The 17,900-nt window shown below is 33.7% G+C and overlaps 1 protein-coding gene across 6 annotated transcripts in view; it reads left to right on the forward strand.

Annotated features, from left to right (window-relative positions):
* Nucleotides 1-17,900, forward strand: part of LRRIQ1 (leucine rich repeats and IQ motif containing 1) — a 210,475-nt gene that overhangs the window by 64,935 nt on the left and 127,640 nt on the right. For all 6 annotated transcript variants that reach the window (XM_049626027.1, XM_049626022.1, XM_049626023.1 and 3 more), the window contains 2 exons: nucleotides 688-781; nucleotides 15,488-15,667. In XM_049626027.1, the coding sequence (XP_049481984.1) occupies nucleotides 688-781; nucleotides 15,488-15,667 (274 nt within the window). The remainder of the gene's footprint in view (nucleotides 1-687; nucleotides 782-15,487; nucleotides 15,668-17,900) is intronic.

Here is a 17,900-nt window from a genome sequence, read left to right on the forward strand (position 1 = left end):
ACACAGCTTCTTCTCAGTACTTTTCATCATAAATTCCAACTTCAGTTCTAATCTTTGCCTCCTCACTCAGCAAAAGAGCTTCTTCATTTGGTCTCTACTATTCTGAAGTGGTAAGCTGCTTTCAGATGGAAAACCACTGTGAGTGTAGATGCACCATATATGTTTCCCATCTCTGAGAGGCAGGCTTAAAAACAGGTACTTCATATGTATTGTCCAGTTTTCTGATTATCTGTGGGAGAGCAATTTTATATAAATTCTTCTGTAATATACCCTGGATTGACTTACTCTTCTTACTTTTGAAAGTAAAAAAAACTTCATGTAATTCTCTTTAGGTATGTGTTCAATTTTACCACTTATTACTTTAGATTTAACTTCTTTAGATTTTGTGATAACAATCTGGCACAAACTGTTCTAAATTCTTTATACACATGATCTCATTTAACCCTCACCCAGTAAGAGGTATGAGCCTGAATCACAAAGCAATTGTGGGAAAAATATGTATTCTAACAGTGGAGTCTGTATTCTTAATACAGCCTCTTTTTAAAAGCACACTGTATTCTGCAGAATAAATAATTTTTGTTGCTTTCCTTTATTACCTAACCAATAAATAAATTGTCATTTATAAATGATTATTGTTCTTTCTCTGTATTACCTTTCATAATGGTTTTTATTTTTTATTTTCTGTAGATCTTACAAGTGCCATTAAGTGGTTTAATGCATGCTATTCTCTCCACGAATTGTCTCTCACTGGAAACCCACTTCTTCAAGAAGTAAACTGGAGGTAAGAAACATTGTTGCACCCTATTATGTACTTTATTATAGTTGCAGAAAACAGTGTGATGAAAATTTCTCTGTGCCTATTAATTTCTTGGAAAAAGTTAATAAAAATAATTTAAAAGTTATTCAAAACAAGACATTTTTTTGTAAAATTAGTTTTAGAAATATCTTCAACCTACAATAATGTTTTTGCACATGTGTGAAATAATGCAAATTTAAAATGATTATTTTGTTTTTTTTTAATTTTTTTTTCAACGTTTTTTTATTTATTTTTGGGACAGAGAGAGACAGAGCATGAACGGGGGAGGGGCAGAGAGAGAGAGAGACACAGAATCGGAAACAGGCTCCAGGCTCCGAGCCATCAGCCCAGAGCCTGACGCGGGGCTCGAACTCACGGACCGCGAGATCGTGACCTGAGCCGAAGTCGGACGCTTAACCGACTGCGCCACCCAGGCACCCCTAAAATGATTATTTTGATCCATACCATTAATTATGTGACAATTTTAGTATGATGTTCACTTGGGTCTTGTCTTTATAGAAAACACATTTTTATTGGGAATGACTTTTTATAAGTTACCTAAATCACATAACTTGCTAATTAAAATTATTTTTTTCTCCCAGTAATTTGATTTTATTTTCTTAAAAGAGAAATTTGGTGCCTGTTAAAGTACAGATTATAAGATATGTGAATTCATACCTCTCTTTAAAATATTGCAGTACCTAGACCTAATAGAAGAAAAATATTTTATAATTTTTTAGAATGGATTTTTTTTTATAAAAAAGTTTCCCTAATTTGAAACTCTCATATTATGCTAATACCATTTCCCTCAAAACTGACCAACATCTTTTTTCATGATGAGCTTTTTTGAGATAATTTTCATACGACAAACTTCATCAGTTTTATTTAGAAGTATGAGTATGGTGTACAAACCACCACAATCAAGACATTAAACATTTTTACCACCTTAAAAAATTGCCTAGTGCCCCTTTGGAGTCAGTCACCTCCTCCAGTTCTTTAAAAAAGTCTCTCCACTCTTATGGCTTTCATTTTTTTTCTGATGAGAAGTCTGCCAACATTCTCTCTGGAGATTTCTAAGATTTTTCTATCATGGTTTTCAGCAATTTGGTTATAATGTATTTTGCTGTGGTTTTATGTAGATTATTTTTCTTAAGAGCTATTGAATCAGGGCCTCTGGGTGGCTCAGTCAGTTAAGAGTTTGACTCTTAATTTTGGCTCAGGTCATGATCTCAGGGTTGTAAGATCAAGCCCTGTGTGGGGCTCCATGCTCAGTGTGGAGCGTGCTTAAGATTCTCTCTCTCTGCCCCTCCCCTGCTTGTGTGTGTGTGCATGAGATCTGTTGAAGCTCTTGAATCTGATGAATTTGTAGTTCTCATAAAATTTAGAAATTTTTTGGCCATTATTTTTTCAAATATTTTTTCTGCCTCCCCCCATCTTGTCCTACTAGGACTCCAATTTTACCAATATTTGGCCACTTGATATATTCTAGAAGTTGCTATTGCTCTGTTCATGATGTATGGTGTCTGTGTATATATACATACATATATATATATATTACACTTTTTTCTGTTTGTACTTCACTCTTAACAGTTATTGCTATATCTTCAAGTTCTCTGATATTTTCTTCTTATATATCTATTTTGATATTAAAGTCCAGAATTAATCAGTTCAGAGTTCAGATGCTGTGGTTTTCATCCTAGAAGTTTCATTTATTTTTTTTAACATTTGCAGTTTCTCTCCTAATCATACTCATGATGTTTTCCTGAATCATCTTGAACATATGGAGAATATTTATAATAGCTGTTTTAAAATCCTTGTCTGCTAGTTTCATCATCCATGTCATTTTGGGGCCTATTTTTGTTGACTTTCACCCCAATTTTGGGTCATATTTCCCTGCTTCTTGCATGCTTCATCATTTTGGTGGTATTCTGGACGTCTTAAATTTTATACTGTTGATTTCTTAATTCTGTTCGGTTTTTTTAGATAACATCTATTTTGTTTCTGACATGTAACAGCTATGTTAAATTAGGGAGATGCTTTTAAAGCTTGCTTTTAGTGTCTGTTAGGGAAGTCTCAAAGAAATCTTTTGACTGGTGCCAATTTAGCTCTACTGCTATGGCACTGACTTCCTGAGTATTTTCCCTACTGCTTCTTATATACATCCTTTCAATTTTTGCTGACAGGAATTACTCCCAGCCTTATATATATTCTTGTAATTTTTTCTACTTTTTCTTTCCCACTGATTCCTGCCCTTGGCTTACATGGTTTTTTTCTCATACACCCTCAGATCATTTTTCATTTACCCAGATCCAATTGAATTAAATCCCAGAATTCTGAAAAGCTTTGAAAATGCTCACTTTTCTAGTACTGGTGATGATTCTGATCTAAATTCTTGTCTTTTGTATGTCTAGCAGTGTGTATTTGTAAGATGGTTTAACATGGTTTATTGTACATTTGACATTTGTATCATATCAAGTCATGGGTACATCAAAACAGAACAAGGTAAGAATAGACAAGGCTTGTAGCCTAATTTAGCAAGATAAGTTTGACAACACACTAAGTATAGAGAAAGGCAAATATTTACTGAAATTTTGGTAGAAAACCCATTTCAGTATACTCAGAGTTTAGATCAAATATGTAAATCTTATCAATTTGATCAGGTAGTGAAAATACAGCATTTATGAATAAAATATAGACAAAAAGGAGTGAATAATTAAAAAAAAAGGTTGTGACATCCAATCCTAGGGCATAAGCAGTTGACTGTTCTGATTCGATTTTCCTATGATTTGTGGCCATAGCCTGGAAGATCCTTGTTCTGATGACTTCCAACGGAGTATACCTTACAGGAAAACCAATGATCTGGTCATGCTTAAAATTCCTATATCTGACTTAATCCACTTGTAGAACAGGTTAAGAAAGTCTAGGAAGTAATCTCTTTCCCTCCCTTGTCTGAGGCCACTGCACACCTGTGACACCCTCTTTCACATGTATTGATTCTGTGAATTTGTTAATTGGTCTTTGGTTAAGAAAATAGCATTTTATATCAAGTCAAACACCTGTGTAATTTGCTACTTGTTGATAGTTCATTTATTACAGAAGAGTTATCTTTGCAGTAAATCTGTTTATCTATATTCTTTAAAGCTCTGTTTCCACATTAATTTCTAATGCTATACCATTTTTTAGGGAAACCTGATATGTTTTACATGTTTTAGAACAGAACTTGCCAACTTCTACTTTAGAAATATATTTTTCCAAGTGCAATTTAAGCTGTGTACTATAGAGGAGAGAGGACAACCCATTGAAGTGGTTTTTGAAGATACATCCCTAGGTGAGAAACTTCATCATCACTTGGAAACTTTTAGAAATGAAAAATCTTGGACACTGTCCAGACCCACTTAATCAGAAGGACCTAGGGGATGATGTTTATTAATGTGTGCTTCAACAAGCCCTTTGGATGATTTGATGCACGCTAAACTTTGGAATCACTGTATTTTTAAACAAGGGCATCCTGTTCTTGCCTCATACCATGTGGTCCTGGACAAGTAACAACTTTCCTATGTCTCCAAATCCTCACTGGTAAAATAAGGATAATAATAGTACCTATCTTATGGGGTAGTTATGGTAATTGAATGGAACAATACACATATTTTGTTGAGAATAATTTCTAGAACATGGTAAGCATACAGAAGTCTACTATTTTCCATGTCTAGGCTAACCACACTATGGTGTCTCACTAAGTCACCAAATATTTAGTGTATGCCTACTATATCCAACCAATGTTCTAACATTTTGGACTCTCTAAAGGAAATTCTATATAGTCCATGATTTCAAACCATGTTTATAATCTTTATAGGGATATAAAATATATGCAAAAAATGATAGCCATGAAAACTAATAATGATAACAAACATTGTTATAGCATTTACTTTGTGCCCATTTAATACAATGTATAATAAAATAGCTACCTAGTGTCCCCATTTTACAGGTAGGGAAACAGAATCACAAAAGGGCTAAATAACTTGCCCAAGTTTACACAACTAGCCACTGGAAGAGCCAGGACTCAAACAACCTGACTTCAGTTGTGCTTTTTAACACTTAGATTTCAGTACCTAATCCACATGTCAGATGATTGTTGTAGGCAACGGATATGCTTTAGAAATCCCACCCTAATTTAGAGTGACCAGGAAAACTACCTTTGCTGAAGAGGCAGACTTTGGATTAAACCTCAGAATTTTAGTAATATTTAAAATCAAGTTAAAAGAAAAAAAAAGCACTTCTGCTGGAGGAAATATCCAAGAAAATGAGGGAATATGAAAGGCAGGATTAGGCTCTGGTCTATTCAGGTGTAACATAGATATAGTGGAAAATACTTTTGGAAGTAAATAAGAAATCAAGTATATACATTTACAATGGGACAGGGAATGGGCTAAATACCTACACATATTACTTCACAGCAACTCAGCTGAGTTCTGTAATTATCATTCTGATTTTATGGGAGTATTTACTGAAGCTTAGATGCCTTGTGATTTGTTCAGTTCTGTAAATGTCAGAGAAGGGTTTTGAGTTCTAAAGCCTGGAATTTAAATACTTGCTTTACTGTTTCATATGATATATTGCTACCAGATTGTAAACAGCCTTGTATGCTCGGATAAAGTGTCTTCTTTATCCTGTGGTCATGGAGAGACCTATTAGCATACTGGGTGTACATGTAGGTGCTGTGAGTAAACTGCTCGGGTGCGTATCTAGTTCTACCACTTCCTAGCTGTTTGCCTTGCACAAGTTGCTTAATCGTGCTATGTCTCAGTGTCTTCATCTATAGAATGGGTATAATAATAGTAGCTACCTCAGGATTTGTTCATTAAGGTAATAGAGGTTGTACCACACAACAGCAAACCCAGAAATCTGTGTGGTTTAATACAATAGAAGCTTATTTTTGGTTTATATTGCATCTGATTTGAGTTCATCCTGTCTAATCTAAGCAGACGTGGAAACTCAGGATGCTTCCCTTTTGTGGCTCTGTGTCATGTAACTTCAATGTAATCTGACATTTTTAGATAATAGATTGTGGTGAGAAAGAGGGGGAAAGACCACAGGGAAAGCACATCTGATATTTAACTGCTCTGCTTTCAAAAGTAGCATTGGTTAGGGCGCCTGGGTGGCTCAGTCAGTTAAGCATCTGACTTCGGCTCAGGTCATGATCTCGCGGTTGTGAGCTCGAGCCCTGCATCAGGCTTTGCACTGACAGTATGGAACTTGCTTGATTCTCTCTCTCTCCCTTGCCCTCTGCCCCTCTCCCACTCACGCTTTCTCTCTCGCAAAATAAACATACTTCTAAAAAGGTGGCATTGATCATTTCTCTCATATTCCACTGGATGTAACTAGTCGTAAAGCCAAACTAACTGCAAGACAGAAGCATTTTATAGTAGTGCCTGGCATATAGCACACTTGGTAAATGTTAGCCTTTATTTTTAAGGAGCTATAGAGAAATTTTGAATAGTTGTATGAAAAGGAAAATAGTATTTGTGGAAGATTTCTTTTCAGCATCAATAGTATTTGTGGAAGATTTCTTTTCAGCTGCAAGCTCTTTGCAGCATGGTAAGAGATTAAGGAAGGTAGCCACATTCAATGTTAGTAGAAAGTCCAGGAATTAAAAAAGGACTAAAATTAAGTAGTGGAAGTGATCCCAGATATTGTACAGATCCTTCTACTTTAGAACTGGAAGCATGACCTTAGAGTAACATTTTCTACACAAAAAGAAGAGCAATTATGTCTAATAGGCTCTGCTTTGCAGGTGATATCATTTATAATGAAAATATCTGATGGATTATTTTTAGGTAGATATCTTTATTTTCCTAAGTAACTATATAGACTATGTGTAGTTATTATACACACACACACACACACACACACACACACACTGTATGTAGACTTATGCAAGGCAAGTATGTCTGCATGACATCTATAATGTCATAGATAACCAAAATTATTTTTTGAAGGAATACATTATAGAAATTTACATTGTAATGTGTAAAATCTTGAAAAAAATGCATGTTTCACCCCGTCTAATTTTTCTCTTGGATTTTTTAATGCTTATTTATTTATTTATTTATTTATTGAGAGAGAGAGAGAGAGCATGTGCACAGGGGAAGGGCAGAGAGAGAAAGGGAGGGAGAGAATCCCAAGCAGGCTCTGCACTGCTAGCATGGAGCCCGATGTGTGGCTCCATACCACAAACCATGAGATAATGACTTGAGCTGAAATCAAGAGTCAGATGCTTAACTGACTAAGCCCCCCAGACTCCCCTCTATTGAATTTTTAAAATTTACTTCAGGGATTGAAAGTATTATTACCCATAAATTGACAATTGATACTTATTTATCGGTTTGCAGTAATTATCAATGTCAGGAGTACTACAACTGGAGTCTTTAGACTTTTAGGGACCATAGTGTTTGTGACATTCTTCCTGTTTTCTGAAAACCTGGTCTTAGGACAAGTTACTACTACTATACTACTACTATACCAACTATTAGTTAATATCAAATTATAAGGAGATCAGACATTGCAACTATTTAAAGAAGGTGTATATATATGTGAAACAAAACAAAACAAAAAAATCCTTAAATATGTTTCTAGACCTTTTTCCACCTGGGAAAAGGACTCTGTCATCCAAAATAGAAGTAGTCAAGGTCCCCATCTAGATGTACTAGCTCAAGTTCTGGGGCCATGCTTTTCTTACACTGGGATTTAAAACACTAATCCCCAGGTTTTGGGTCCCCGTTTTTAGAACCTAGACCTTAGAATGAAACTTCCCACACAAAAGGTAGAGTGTAATTATGCCTGCCAAGAAGGTGATTATTATTTATATAGGAAGGTGTAATTATCACCTGCCAAGAAGGTGATATTATTTATAATGAAAATACCTGATGGGTTGTTTTTAGGTAGATATCTTTATTTTTCTAAGTAACTATATAGACCAAATCTATGATGACAAACAGAAATAGGTGGCTGTGCCCAATATTCAGAGCAAGCTCTTTGCAGGCCATGGTTTTTCTATTAGGAGTTGGGCAAATAGGACATGAATTCTGTTGCTGATCTGGTATGAGTTTCCATTCAAACAGCTGCCATGTTGCCAGTTGCAATAACTAGAAACAACTCTATGTCCTGAATAATCTTTGAATTGATTGATGGTTTTTTTTTTTGGTATGAAGAATAAATACTTAGTTTGTTGGATAAAATATGCTCATAGTGAAATATATTGATATAAATCTGTTTAAATATATAAAGATAAACATTCACATTTTACTACTATGCTAAGTATATATACTTAGTGCTATACTAACATATACTATACTTACTATGTATATATACTTTACAGTTTTAAAGCAAATATTTAATTAAAAATAATATTGAAAAAGGGTAGTATTTATATTATAGACATGTACAATTATTTAGCTATTATAATTTCTATGTTTAAATAAAATTTACTGTACTAGAGTAAAACCAACTTAAACTTTTGCTTATCAAATTTCACTTAGATCAGTGGGCCTAATACAGATTTCATAATTTCAAGAAGAGATTCAGTTATCTAAAGGGTTTAAAATCTGGTAATCTATAAAATAGGGATTTGTTAATGAAAGGATCAACTCAAACTTGGGTAAGCAGTATGTTCCAATGAACTTTACGTAACCCCGTGATACCAACAAAGGGATTAGTTATAGATTTTCCCAATTGGCTTCTTACTTTCATGTCTGGCCAGTGATAACATGGACAAAACTGATGTACTAAAAAAATCTCTTTTTAAAACTTAATCTACAAACTCAGTTTGGAATCTCCTTTGGGAATGTGTTTCATTCGTTAATGATTAATAGAGTCTCTTAAGTGACAGAATATTCACCAGGAAGTTTTCACTAAATGAAATATTGATTCAGCCCTTGGCTAGGAGGACCCCAGCTGGAAAAACTAATGTTGAGATCTCACAGTATTCTTATACTTCATTTCCAACATGAATCAACTTGTTACAACACTTTCTAATATATTCATCATAGAGTCTTCTAAGGCTGCATTTGAACTGAAGGCCAACCTACTACACTACTGATTTATATAGTTCTGATAACTATTCCTTTAAAAAAATAAATAGCAAACAATTTTTAACATAAAACACCAAATAAAATATGGATATTTATTATATAAATCATAAATATCAAGATATTGTCATGGTCTTGAAGATCCAAACAAACTAATTTTTACATCCAAAGAAATTTCAAATATTTTGACACAAATAAACTGTTTTGGACTTTTTCTTATGTAAAGGTGATGAATGTAACATCAAAATATTTTCAATGTAAAAATTCAAGCCCCATTGATCCACATTTTCTGTAATTATTCCCTATAGCTATAATATTGTACATAATTATATCTATATTCATAGCCATATTCAAAATGTAGTATTTGATGACAAAATTATCATTTTGCCCCTTGCTAATCTGGTTAGTTAACATCCAAACAGCTTCCACATAATGCCACTTGCAATACCTACAAATAAACCTAATGCCTTGTATTAGTTACCTTTGGATTTACTTATTTTCTTATTATTTTGGTTGTCTAGGGCATAAACAGTTGTTTTGTTAAATAGAGTATACTTGTGGTAAATCATTGGTCCTTCCATTAATCTGATAAGCAAATTCTTATATTTTGCTTCTAGGATTATATTGGGTCATTTAGTTAAAATGGCTCTTCGTTTTGTCATTAATTATTTCTGAATAGAAAACTGGTTTCTCTATCTATTTGATATGTACTCTGTAACTTCAGTGTTACAAGAATACTTTCCTAAGAAACTTTTGCACCATTTATGTAAAACCAATGGCAATGTTAATCAGTGAACAGATCATTGGAATGTACCTGTCCAGGCCCACAATATCTCTTATTTTAGCAAATTCTCTGGCATCATTGATATATATAGGGCATGCCTCAAGTTTACAAGAAAGCTATATTTTTCTTGAAAATTTAAGACAATTCCAGAATGATAAAATTTCAAATGTTTTTTTTTTTTAAGTTTAAACCTGAACATCTCTAATTTTGGCATAACTTGTAGCCCATTCCCCGCTCCCTCCCCCCCCCACCAATGCATTGGTTCTTTAAAGCCATAAGAAAAGCTATATTTTAAAAATGCAGGGGCGCCTGGGTGGCTCAGTTGGTTGAGCATCCGACTTTGTCTCAGGTCACGACCTCACTGCTCTGTGAGTTTGAGCCCCAAGTCGGGCTCTGTGCTGATAGCTCAGAGCCTGGAGCCTGCTTTGGATCCTGTGTCTTCCCCTCTCTTTGCCCCTCCCATGCCCATGCTCTGTTTCTCTCTCTCAGAAATAAAGAAACATTTTTAAAAAATTAAAAAAACAAAACAATAGTTCTGGCAAAGAGAGGGGGAGACACAGGAAGGGGCACCTGGGTGGCTCAGTTGGTTGAGCATCCAACTTCGGCTCAGGTCATGGTCTTGCAGTTTGTGAGTTCGAGCCCCGCATCAGGCTGTGTGCTGACAGCTTGCTCAGAGGCTGGAGCCTGCTTCAGATTCTGTGTCTCCCCCTCTCTCTCCCCCTCCCCTGCTCATGCTCTGTGTCTCTCTGTCTCTCAGTAATAAATAAACGTTAAAAAAATTAAAATGCAAACTCCCCAGAACCTACCAACAGAGGTCTTTGGTGTAAGTGAATTTAAAAAATTATCCCAGGTACTACTGATACAGTAGTTCAAGGAAGATCTTTTCAGAGACTGCCCTGCAAGGTTGGAGACACACATAGAGATTTAGCCTTGAATTGCCATCACAATGGATTTAGACAGTGACTAAGATAAAGAACACATGTGTGAGACCCTGTGGTTCTCATGATTGCAGCATGAGTATTTTCTTCATTTTGTTGACATCTTCTTAATTAGACAAAATGACACCTGAAAGATGGCTGTTCAAGAGGGTCTCAAGTGTTACTTCATCTGCAATATCACTGTAGGTCCAGGATCCCATTGAAAAGTATTATAGATCCAACAGCTTATTGTTATTGTTCAACCAGAACTAACTGAACAATAGAAATAAAAAAATCAGCTTTACCTCTTTAAAAAATTTTTTTAATGTTTATTTTTTTAAGGGAGAGACAGAGCATGGGCAGGGGAGGGGCAGAAGTAGAGGGAGACACAGAATCTGAAGCAGGCTTCAGGCTCCAAGCTGTCAGCACAGAGCCTGACGCGGAGCTTTAACTCATGAACTGTAAGAGCATGACCTGAGCTGAAGTCAGTCGCTTAACCAACTGAGCCACCCAGGTGCCCCAGCTTTATCTAAGTCTTAAGCGATCCAAATTATAATAAGAAAATATGCTTTATTAATTTTCCTTATAAGAAATATACCTATTTTAAAGACCAAAGCAGGCCATTAGCATACCTCATTCCTTCTGCTGATCAGGTCCACTCTGGAGACCAAATTATCAGAGAGAAATTTGCATGGTACACAAGGAATTAAAACTGTTGGTTATTGTCTAGGGCTGGTTCCATCACATTATTGAAGCCTTATGTTTGCTCTTCTGTATTTTAGGAGATGATCTAATGAAATAAGATCATCAATAGGATTAGAGCATGTTCTTTTTTAAGCTGTATAAACACCAATACAGTTTTAACTTTTACTACCCTTTATTATCACATTTCAAAAGCATCTTTATTTCATATGTGGCATTTTATAGCCACGTTATTCTGACATGTCATGTCTTGAAGAAAACTTGACTGTATACTTGAGAGAGATTTAGAATGCAATATAGTTTCATTACTAATGTAATAAACAATTTGATAGGATAGAATATGGATAGTTAATCTCTCCATTACATTTTAATTATTACCAGCTTCAATTTCAGAGCTTAACCTTTCCTTGCTTTGATGGTAGCCTCAGTCAAAGATTTCATGTTATATTTAGTATTGTACCTCTGTGATGAATAGCCATTATCTTAATTAGCATTCTGTTTTTGAACCACATCTTAAAATGAATCCAAACAGAAATGCAATATATGCTAGTTATTTAACCTTTTATAGTAAGTGCGGTAGTTTATGATATGACCAATATTGGTATCTTCAAGCCTAAAAAAAAAAAAAAAGCTTAAAAAAGTTCCAAATAAATGGACCCTAGTCTTCACTTGATCTTAGCCAAAAGGCCAAGAAGTGATGGACCCAAGTTTTCTTAACTAGATTAAGCTCTTTAACACTGTAAAACATCTGATAGTTATCTTGAACATAATCTGTTTGCTTTCCCTCTTTCCTTATTTAAATATCTGCAAGAGAAAAAAAGTATTATTTCTCAAAGGGTGGAGGGAGGTAAGCGTGGGAAATTAATCATGTATCCTGAGTAAATGAAAAACTGTGATGTTCTTCTCTTTTTTTGCTTTCATTAAAGGAAATGTATTTATATATTTCTTGTGATTATCTTTTATTAAATACCAAGACTATCAAGATCATAACTATACATAGTAATGTGTTATGACTTTAGTTGGGCCTTGGCATTTTTGCTTCAGTGGACCAATTTCTTCATTTATATATAAAGTATACATAAATATGTAAATATAAATCTATATAAATATAAGTTATATATAAATTATTATATAAAGTATTTCTATAAATATAAAAATTATATTTTACAATTGTGTTTGTATAAATGGATATGTTGACCCTGACTATATACCGTCTAGGTGGAAGGAGTACCTGACTGGAGTTTTCTTTCTTAAACCTTGGCATTTTTGTAATCTTATCTTGCTGTCCTTCATTTAGTTTTTAGAGAACTGTGAGTTTGTCTTATTTTGTGTTTTAATTAAAAACTTTATATTTGGGGGCCATGTGGGTAGCTTAGTCAGTTAAGCATCTGGCTCTCGATTTCACCTCAGGTCATAATCTCATGATTCATGAAATTGATCTCCGTGTTGGGCTCCACACTGACAGTGCAGATCCTGCTTGGGATTCTCTCTCTCTCTCTCTCTCTCTCTCTCTCTGCCCCTTCCCCACTTGTGCTCTGTCTCTCAAAATAAATAAATAAACATTAAAAAACTTTATATTTTAGAGAAGGTCAGGTTATCAAAATTAAGCAGAAAATACAGAGAATTCCCAGGTATACCCTGTCCCCACACATAGACAACCTCCCCGACTATCAGCATCCTACACCAAAGTGGTACACCTGTTACAATTGATGAACCTACATCAACACATCATTATCACCTGAAGTCCATACTTTACATTAGGGTTTGTTCTTGGTGTTGTGTATTCTATGGATTTTGACAAATGTATAATGACATGTATTCGCTATGTAGTAGTATCATACGGAATAGTTTCACTGCCCTAAAAATGCTCTGTTCATCCCTCCCTTCACCTTAATCCCTGGAAAACACTGATCTTTTTACTGTCTCAGTTTTGACTTTTTTCAAGAATTTCATATAGTTGGAATTGTACAGCATGTAGCCCTATCCGATTGTCTTTTTTCACTTAGTAATATGCATTTAGGAATCTTCCCTACTCATGGCCTAATAGCTCATCTCTTTTTAGTGCTGAATAATACTCCTTTGTATGGATGTAACTCAGTTTATTTATCCTTTCACCTACTGAAGGACATCTTGGTTGTTTCCGGGTTTTGGCAATTACAAATAAAGCTGCTATAAACATCTGTGTGGAGATTTTGGTGCAGATATAGTTTTTAATTCATTTAGGTAAATCTGAGAAGCACATTGCTGGATCGTATAGTAAAAATATGTTAACTTTTGTAAGAAACCACCAAACTATCTTCCGAAATAGCTGCACTGATTCCACATTTCCACCAGCACGATTGAGGGTTTTTATTTCTTCACATCCTCACCAGCGTTTGGAATTGTCAGCATTTTGAATTGGCCATTCTAATAGATAATAGTATCTTGTTATTTTAATTTACAATTTTCTAATGACAAATGATGTTGAATATCTTTCATATACTTACCATCTGTATATTTTCTTTGGTGAGGGGTCTATTAAGTTTTATGGCCCATTTTTTAATTGGTGTATTTATTTTCTTATTGAGCTTTAAAATTTCTTCATATATTTTGTATAACAACCCTTTATCAGATATTTTTCCTAGTATATGGCTTGTCTTCACATTCTCTCGATACTCTCTTTCACAGGGCAGAAGTTTTTAATTTTAATGAAGTCCATCTTATCAATTATTTCTTTCATGAATTGTATCTTTGGTGTTATTATTATCAAAAAGTCATCATTATACCAGTGCTGTCTAATTTTTTCTCCTATGTTATCTTCTAGTAGTTTTATGGTTTTGCATTTTACATTTAGGTATATGACCCATTTTGAGTTAAATTTTTGAAGGATACAAAGTCTGTGTCTAGATTCACTTTTTTGCATGTAAATGTCTGATTGTTCTAGCATCATTTATCTTTGTTCCATTGTATTGCCTTTGCTTCTTTGTCAAAGATTAGTTGACTGATCCACTTTAGTAGATTCATGGAGGTCTACTTCTAGGTTCTCTCTTCTCTTCCATTGATATATTTGTCTGTCTCTCTTCCATTGATAAATGTGTCTATTCTTTTGCCAATACCATACTGTCATGATTACTGTGGCTTTGTAGTAAGTGCGAAGTCAAAAGTGTTAGTTTTCCAACTTTTTTCTTCTTTTTCAGTGTGGAATTGGCTATTCTTGTTTGTTTTTTGTTTTTGTCTTTTTGGATTTTTTGTTGTTGTTGTTTTTTGGCTTCTTTTTGTAAATTTTAGTAGCATTTTGTTGATATACACAAAATACCTTACTGGTACTTTTAGTGGAGTTGCATTGCATCTAAAGACCAAGTTGAGAAGGAATGATCTCTTGAACAATTTTGAACTTCCTATCTATGAAAATATCTTCATTGGACATCTTCCCATTTATTTAGTTCGTTGATATCTTTCATCAGTTTTGTACTTTTCCTCGTAAGAAATTTAGTTTCTAACTAAGGGGGATTTATTCATTCAAGAAGTCCATTTTACCCCTTTGACCATTAATGGCCTTGTGAAAAGAGGCCCACAGTACCCTTGCGAAAGGATTGGGTAAATACTTATAAATGGCTAGGCCTGGTGGAAAGCTCTTGCTGTCTGGCTTGGTTTTTCACACCATTAGCCTTTTAAATTGGTACAGACTTCTATGCATACTTTGGATATTTTTATTATCATAATTTTTAGCAAGATTCAAGAAGAAATATAAGTTTAGATTTTTCAGATCATGATAAACAAGGTGATTGTTTACTACTCTTGTTTTAGACCTACTCTTAACTATGTTTTACTAAGAGAAACAATCAGAATTTACCTCTTCTTCTAAAATAAACAACAAATTTCAGTAGTTTTATTTTAATTATCATATTTTTAAAATACTGTATCTGATGTTATTTTTTTATAATGTAGCTTTTTATTTACTCCCAGCCCAAGTTTCCATCTGCTAAATTTCCCATTTATGTTATAGAAGAAAATGGTTAAATGTTTGTCAAATCTCTAAAATTTAACTTTGTACATGACATGATACCATAGAAATTTTTAACAAATTTAACAGTATCATTTTCTCTACAAAATCAATAGCATTTTCTGAGATATACTCTGTGTTTATATTGTTTAAGTAATAGGTATATGGTTATTTTAGATATAAACTCTTCAAGATTATTAATTTTTTTCCTGCTTTCAATAGGCATTCTCTACTTAAAGTGTTACCGGCTCTAAGAATCCTCAATGGTGAAATGATAAACTCTTGTTCAGAAAGGCAGACTGAAGAATACTATCAACCAGAATTAGGACGTTTCTTGGTACTTTGTCAGTCCCAGATTCAAGAATTCAACTTACTAATTGAAAAGTATATTACTGTGAAAGGGTAAGACTGTTCTCTTCTCATAATTTAAAGAATAATGCAATTTATGTATATAATTTAAAAAATACGCTGATTAATACAGTGATGTTTTTTTAAATTAGTACTGTGTGTTTTAAGGATATTCTCTCTTAAAAACACAATTTAAAATATAATTTCAATGCTAAAGTGTTAGATAAAGTAAGTGAAATCATGAAGATAGCTTCAAGACAAGAATCAAACATCCATTCAGTCAGTCATTCAATGAATCAGTCATAAATTTATTTGACAGTGATTGTAAACAAAATACACAATAAGCTAAGTTTTATACTTTATCTTCAAAGAATTAACAGATTAGCATAAGAGAAAATTAGACAAACAGTTACAATGGAGCAAGGCATACAACATTTATTATGTATTAGATATATTGTACATATATTATATTAATATATTCAAATATTATGAGCGCACAGTAGATAAGAGCAGTCAACACATGCACATATTCAGAAGAACAGAAGTTGAGAGTAGAATCCTAATTAGATATAAAAGAAAGAGAATTTCCCATTCCCCATCCAAAATTCAGGGTACGTTACTATGAATGAAGTATATTTGATCTTTCTATAACTGTATATTCTTTTATTTTTAAAGATTTTTAATATTTTTTATTGAGAGAAAGAGCATGAGTGGGGAAGGAGCAGAGAGAAGGAGAGAGAGGATCTCAAGCAGGCTCTGCACTGTCAGCACAGAGACCAGTGTGGGGCTTGATCTTACAAACCATGAGATCATGATCTGAGCCAAAATCAAAACTTGATCGCTTAACTGACTGAACCACCTGGACACCCCTCTATAATTATATTTTCTAATTTGCATTGCTCCAGAAAACACAAATGAAAAAGGAAAGTGATTTCATATTTCACTTATGATGACTCTCCATTAAAACTGGAATTATAATTGTAATATGCGCTTCTAAATACCTAAACTTAATTTTTAAATTATTGCTCTTTGCACTTTCATACATGCCCATCTACATAAGATTTGGTTTTTCTATTTAAATATTTTTGTATATAGTCCATTCAGATTAAAAACAAATCTCACAGCTTTTAAATAATCCCAATTGTCTGGGGCACCTAGGTGCCTGGTGGCTCAGTTGGTTAAGCATCCGACTCTTGATTTTGGCTCAGGTCATGATCTTGATCTCACTGCTTGTGACTTGGAGCCCCACCTCAGGTTCTACACTGACTGTGCGGAGCCTGCTTGGGATTCTCTTTCTCTCCCTCTCTCTCTGCCTCTTGCTTGTTCTCTCTCTCTCTCTCTCTCTCTCTCTCAAAAATAATAATTGTTACAGATAATTAATTTTTACTTTTAATAAAGACTAAGGTTATTTACATTTATTTTGTGCAAAACTAAACATACTTCCTTGAATATGTATGGTAATACGCAATTTTTTTGTTTAAAGGTGACCCTTGATATCTCTCATGTTGAAACATAGATTTCTCAATTCCTTTGGATAATCCATTGTCATTGCAACTTGTTTCATTTTGGCATTGATAATGGAAAATAGACTATATTTTATATTAATAATAGATGGTGAATTCAATACCTAATCAGTAACCACTTGATATCCCAATATTGAATTGAAACTTTTATACATTATTAGCCACCAAAATGAATGAAATACAAAATATCAAAAATATATATTGGAGGAGACTATGCTAATGTCTGATAATACCTTTGTGAACACAAGACTATTTATCTCTACATATAGGGACTATAACTTTCATTTTTATGGTATGGTTAAAAGTCTTGTATTTATTTATATCCTGCAAGAAAAAGATAAGACAGCTTGTGGCTATATATTAAATATAGTTAGAAAATATACAGTTGGAGTAAGTAAAATTAAAAAAAAAATAATGGGAGGTAAATAAAGTGTAGCCAAGAAAAAGGCTCATACAAGTGCAAAGTTCTTTACATTTGCTACTGAGATCCTCAAATCTGGCAAACAGAAAGTTTGATTAATTACATAAGCCATAGATAGCCTCCATAAGATAAAAATTCAACAATTGTTTAAGAGAATCACCACCATTTATATCTTAAAGTATTTGAATTCTCTTTGCAATGGATTGTTTTTCCAGAGAAAAAGGGGAATAAAACTTTCCCATAATATAAATTCTTTGTTTAAAAGTCCAATACAAATATTTTGCATGGCAAGAGTCAATGTAGAAAGTACTTTTAACTTTGTTTCATAAATAACTTCTCCAAA

The sequence above is a fragment of the Panthera uncia genome, chromosome B4 (assembly GCF_023721935.1).
Source record: "Panthera uncia isolate 11264 chromosome B4, Puncia_PCG_1.0, whole genome shotgun sequence".
Taxonomy (NCBI): Eukaryota; Metazoa; Chordata; class Mammalia; order Carnivora; family Felidae; genus Panthera; species Panthera uncia.